Source organism: Cryptomeria japonica, chromosome 3, assembly GCF_030272615.1.
Source record: "Cryptomeria japonica chromosome 3, Sugi_1.0, whole genome shotgun sequence".
In the NCBI taxonomy this organism is placed as follows: domain Eukaryota; kingdom Viridiplantae; phylum Streptophyta; class Pinopsida; order Cupressales; family Cupressaceae; genus Cryptomeria; species Cryptomeria japonica.
Genome location: NC_081407.1, coordinates 964,798,653 through 964,804,708, shown reverse-complemented (window position 1 = coordinate 964,804,708; position 6,056 = coordinate 964,798,653). Strand labels below are relative to the sequence as shown.

The 6,056-nt window shown below is 37.8% G+C and overlaps 1 protein-coding gene across 4 annotated transcripts in view; it reads right to left on the bottom strand.

Annotated features, from left to right (window-relative positions):
- Positions 1 to 316: 316 nt before the first annotated feature.
- Positions 317 to 6,056, bottom strand: part of LOC131035519 (uncharacterized) — a 111,044-nt gene continuing 105,304 nt past the window's right edge. For all 4 annotated transcript variants that reach the window (XM_057967229.2, XM_057967230.2, XM_057967231.2 and 1 more), the window contains exon 16: positions 317 to 644. In XM_057967229.2, coding sequence (XP_057823212.2) covers positions 578 to 644 — 67 coding nt within the window. In that variant the 3' untranslated portion in view covers positions 317 to 577. The remainder of the gene's footprint in view (positions 645 to 6,056) is intronic.

Sequence of the window (6,056 nt, the reverse complement as noted above, 5' to 3'; positions counted from 1 at the left end):
TTCTTTCATTACAATGTTAATCGGTCAGTGTTGTGATGGTTTTAAGGTTGGCGTAGATAGCTGTACAAGAAGAATTTAGTATTAAAACTACTCCGAGACTCCAGTAAGGAAATCTTGTCTCCTCCACTTCTTTGGTAGTCAGATCATCTTAATATGGTACCAATTCCAACTTGCATATCAAGGAACAAAATAAAATAAAGAGCCCACAAGTTAATCTCTTAATCTCTATTATTATGCTTAAAACAATTAATCAAGATCAGTAAAATATCATAGATGGAATATTCAAGAGGGCAATGCAATAAAATAAAAGCATAGGGAAAAAAGAATAAGCAACTATCTTATAGGTTTAAAGCAAAGGAGATTAAGAAGGCACCATTTTACATGGACTCATTGATGATCACTTTTCTCAAAGAGTTATCATCGTTAAACACAAAGAAGTTCCTTTTCTTCAAACTGATATCAAATAAATGAGCATCTCCTCAACAAAGACATGCTCCAAAGAATGTCGCTTGGCAAATAGAGACAGAGCTAAAGGAAGCATCATTAATAAACGTATGCACAAGCATAGTGATACAAATTATACAACAAGCTCATCTTCAAGATATGCATACTCAAATGTGAATTCTGTCTTTATTCTCTGACACCTGCATCATAAAGAAAATAGCGACAATCAATTTGAGCTTTAGAAATCAGAAAATTAAAGTAGCTGCTTCCATTTTAAGTCTCTGAAATTAATGTACATTTTGATGTAAAGATATGTGTGGTCACATATTTATAAATTATAAGTAAAACTGCTACATTATATAAACTAAAGAGTAATTCTATAAATAGAACTGCTATAAGACTACCATGCAGCCTTGGAACCTACAACAAATATGAGGAGAGAAACTCCACAATTTACACGAAATCAAGAACATAGCACTTCGTACAAGTCACTTGGCCATATTAATGTAATCAACACATGGAGGTGGCAAGGATGTGCCATTGTATGGAAGTTTGGTGGCTACTTGTAATTTCAGATGAAAGCAAGATGCAATAATATTGCAAGAACGTAGCAGTGACTGTTTGTACCCAGAAGGTTGTTGACTCTGATGGTGGTTTATAGTGCTGATAAAGAATATGACATTGGCCCTATGTTTGAAGTTTGATATGCCAAAAACCAAAAACCAACAACCAACACACATTTCAGCATTGATCAGTGATGCATTGAATTGTTAGAACTTTAACAATGTTAAACATTGCCCTTGTTTGCGATCTCACCAGCTCATAGCCCCAGATCAAAAGCATTTACTCCTTTAAAAAAACAAAAAGAACCAAAAAATATTTGCAAACAATTTATTGTATACATAAAAAGTAAGGTCCTGTTGTGACGTATTCATACATCGCCCCATTGCAAATGGGGACCCCCACTCTTTGCTTTTTGGGGTTGGCCCTTTTGGTTTTGTTGTTAGTCGTTTTGGTGTCTTAGCCTTTGCATTGAAGGGATTGAGTCAAGTGGATCTCCTCAAGAGTTCAGGTCAATTGAGTGATTAGGGGTTATTTAGATCATTCCTAGGGTGTTTTTTGTGTACTATCCGATCGCACTTCAAGTTGCTAAATCAAACCTTGGTTGAATGCATAATGCCCTCCTAGGTCCCATCCCTTACATCAAGGACAGAGCAAATTCGTCTTAAGGAGTCTGGAATGTCATCCTGGTCCACAAATGTCCTGAAATTTGGTGCTGTCTGGAATGTCATCCTGATCCTCAAATTTGACAAGTCTGGAAAATTGAAGAATCCTCCAAAAACTAGATTTTGCATTATAGCTCTTGGAGGTCCGAAACCACTCTCAAACATCCTAACAATATATATGGAATATAACTTAAAGTATATCTTTCTTCTTTCTTATACTTAAATGTTATATTCCATATATGAATCCTGACAGAGAGACTAACATGTCAAATTTTGCTCTTGACCCTTCCAAAGGGTCCAAAGCGAATTACAATTTCGCTCCTAACCCTTCCAAAGGGTCTAAAGTGAATTTCCTTATATCTCCCTTTTTGGTCCTAATTTGCCTCATAAACCTTATCCCTATGGCGTGGTTGACAGAGTATTGATGTGTGAAACAAAGTGAAGTGATGAAAAGTGAAGGATTTGAGCATAATTGCCAAATTCGCCCCTGACCCTTCCAAAGGGTCTAGAGCGAAATTTTTCTAAGCTCCTGACCCTTCCAAAGGGTCCAAAGCGAAATCCTCCAAATGACTTATTTCTTCACTAAGGACATCAGATGGTGGACATACATGGCAAGGAAGGGATTAAAAAAAGACAAGTCTAAAGCAAGCTAAGTGAAAAGGGATGAGAATTGATCCAAAAAGAGCAATTTCGCTCCTGACCCTTCCAAAGGGTCCAGAGCGAAATCCTTAGGATAGCTTATTTCCTCACCAAAAGCATTGAGTAGACACCACTTTGAGAGCAAGTTGGCTTGAATATAATAAGATAAAGGGGAATGGGTAGGTCCAAGGCAAATTGGATGTGAATTGAGCCTAGAAATGCAAATTTCGCTCCTGACCCTTCCAAAGGGTCCAGAGCGAAATCCTTAGGAAGAGACTCAATTTCACCTAGTGCACTAAATGAACCTTGTTTTGATAGCAAATTGACTTGATGGTGATGGGAGGAGGTGTAGTAGGTTAAATTGAAAACAAAGAAAGGATGAATGGATGAAGAAATTGGGCCTTGGAAGAATTTCGCTCCTGAGTCTTCCAAAGGGTCCAGAGCAAAACACATATTTCCTCCTTGTTCAAATCAAAGCTTTTGTTCCTAGGACATGGTTGAGGGGGGATTGATATATTCTTGTCTTAAGAAGTGAAGTGAGGTGAAGGCAACTTGAGCCAAGAATGCAAATTTCGCTCCTGACCCTTCCAAAGGGTCTAGAGCGAAATTTCCTAAAACCTCTATTTTGCTCATTGTTGAGATTAAGATCTTGGTTCCTATGGCATAGTTGAGGGAAGATTGATGTATTCTTGCCTTAGAAGTGATTTGAGGCAAAGAGATGATGAAATTTGAGATAAAATGCAAATTTTCTTGAGGCTTGTACCTTGCCCAAGGTCCAAAGCGAAATCCTTCTTTTAGGCCATTTTGGGGGTCAAATAAGTGATGTCTTCATGAGAGAGAGATTGAAAGGTGAAAATCAATGCAAATTGAAGTGAAAGGAAGGAAGAATCCAACCTAAAGGAAGAAATTCGCTCCTGACCCTTCCAAAGGGTCCAAAGCGAATTTCATTATAGGGCTTGTCCTTCTAGAGGGTCCTGAGCGAAATTGATCTTAATGCCTTCTTGTTGATGATTTAAGGTAAGAAATGCTATGTTAGAATGAATATATTATGTATACTTAATCATCTTTTCTTTGTTTTGCAGATCAACAAAATCAAGTTCAAGGGAGATTAGGCCAGGACAAGGGCGACCTCTTCAAGTTTCATCATTATCAAGGACACTTCAAATGCGTGAGGGAGGACTCAAAGTGCTTCTAAAGTGTTGAAGACTTCAAGCGTTCAAAGAGTTGCATATAATAGACCAAGATATCCTCAAGATCTTCATTCTACCAAATGAAGAAGCCACAGGATGTCAAAAGAGGGATCTTACAAACACTTCAAGACAAAGAGAGCTACTAGAGTAGGTGACTTGACAAACACTTCCTATCACCATAATGCAAAATCAAGAAGGAGGCTTCATCAAACACATTAGAGTCAAGGAGAGGTACATCATTCATCAAGCGCATCAAAGACAGAGGAGGATCAACCAAGGTCAATGCAAGGGTACGTTGAAGAAGCAGATAGTTTCAAAAGAGTTAATCAAAGTTAGCTTCTCACCATCACCAAATTAAGTATCAAGAGAGATACGAGCAAGTACCTGACAAGGTGGCATCCCAGTCATTGTTCCTCCAGTGAGATAGGTCCACATCAACATGTCCATATTCAATGTACCTGACTCACCAGTAGTGGCACAAACTTTGAGGCACCTACCCCTGTTTCCTATTGGTTCTCAAATTTTCAATGTAATTTTCTCATTGGCTAAAGGAGTTTGTTGTAACAAACCCTAATTAGGGTTTCCATCTTGTAATCCTAGCCATTCATTCTAAATCAATCAGAGCCATTGAAATGTAAAGAGCTCTCTATATAAAGCTCTGGCTTTTCATTTGTAAAGGTTAATAGTTAGCTAATAGAGAATAGTTAATAGTTAGTTCATAAAGGTTAGAATAGCTAATGATCAATAGTGAATAGAATAGAAGTTAGACTAGATTAGGAAGAAAAGGCAAGAAATTGTTGCCTTGATTGTAAATGAACTCCATTATCATTGAAGTTATGGTGAAATGTGTCGTTTCTTTGCAATATGCATGGTCTCTTGTTGAATCTTCATTTTAGAAGATGGTTAAGCAAGTTATTGAATGCACTCGCGTGGAATCCGCCTAGTCCAAACCACTAGCCTCTTGTTGATTGTAAGGGCGCCCTGCGTGGTCAACTGGCATAGAATGAGCTTAATCTCAAGTCGTTACGCATTTATTGTTCACACATTAACTTGAATGGTGATCAGTGTCTAATGATGTACGATTTGAACATATTCAAAACATCCCTTGAAGATCGCACTGAGTTGGTGTCGGATTGTTCAACCTGATGGTGAGACCCACCCCAACAAGACTCCACCTAGTTGTTCATTTATCTTCTCACATTCTAGGTCTTCACCTTTTGCTATTTCTTTATTCTTCCTGGTGATTAGATAGGACTCAAGTTCCAGCAAATCAGACACTCAGGCATTCGAATGTAAGTCCTCTTGTGATTCCAACATAATCACATCATACCACAAGAGCTTATCTGCACGTAGAGACCCTACATACCAAAACCTTGGAGTTGCCTCGATTGATCCTTAGGCGAAATCTTCAGCATTCAGGGAAATTTTGTTCAAGAGAGGATAAGATACCTTGGTATTTTATTTTGCGTTCGCTTGTGCATAAAAAACACATCAACAGATCCCTTGTTTGTGATCTCACCGGCTCATAGCCCCAGATCAAAAAGCATTTACCCCTTTAAAAAAAACAAAAAGAAGAAAAAAAAATCTGCAAAGAATTTACTGTACACAAAGAAAACAAAACCAAAAAAAACCTGAAACAGCAATCTTCTAGAGGCAGCACATTGCCCTGGAACACTGATTTATATTATTTAAATTAAAAGGAAAAAGAAAATTATTTTCATTTCATTGATTTAGATGTTTTCACTCACGCTAACGAGAAACGGGTTTGTACGAATCATTCATTGGTCATGAACTATGGGTCAATGACTTTGACTGAAAGAACTATGCAGTTGAAACCTAATAAAACCATCATGATTTAGCTATTTGTTTTTTTTGCTGTGATAATAGATTGCATTTTCTTGTCCAAGGGGTTTTGGTGTACTAGAAATTGGGAGACACTCATGAGAGTGTAGCCTAAATTCACATCACCCTGGGACTATAAGGTGGCCCTCAACTCTAGAAGATGAAGCAAGATTGCAACGTGATGACAATGCAGTTCTTTCAAGTATGACCTATGTTTATGAATTATAAAAATGACCCAGTTAGAAAGAGCTCTTCACCTTGACCAAAACCAAGCAAAAGTTTTAAAAATCTATGATAAAAATTGTCAGGAATTAAGGTGTCTCAACCTTAGTATTTTCTAGCATTGATTTATTTAATTAAGGTGTTTATTTAAGCCAATGTTTGCATTTTCTTGCACATCCTATTTAATCTTTTAGTTTTACTTGGCATGGTGAGTTGTCATCATGCTGGGAGGCAATATGGGAGATGACAGGTATTTTTGTCCTCACATGAGGAAGTAGGCATCCCACTTTGTACCAGAGATTCTCCACCATGTGTCAGAATTGTCATCATGCTGGGAGCTGATATGGGAGATGACAGGTATTTTTGTCCTCCCATGAGGAAGTAGGCATCCCACTTTGTAGCAGAGATTCTCCACCATGTGTCAGAATCTTGAGCAGCGTGTAAGAGCTTATGACGACTTATGACAAATGACAAGTTGAAGAGAATCAACTAT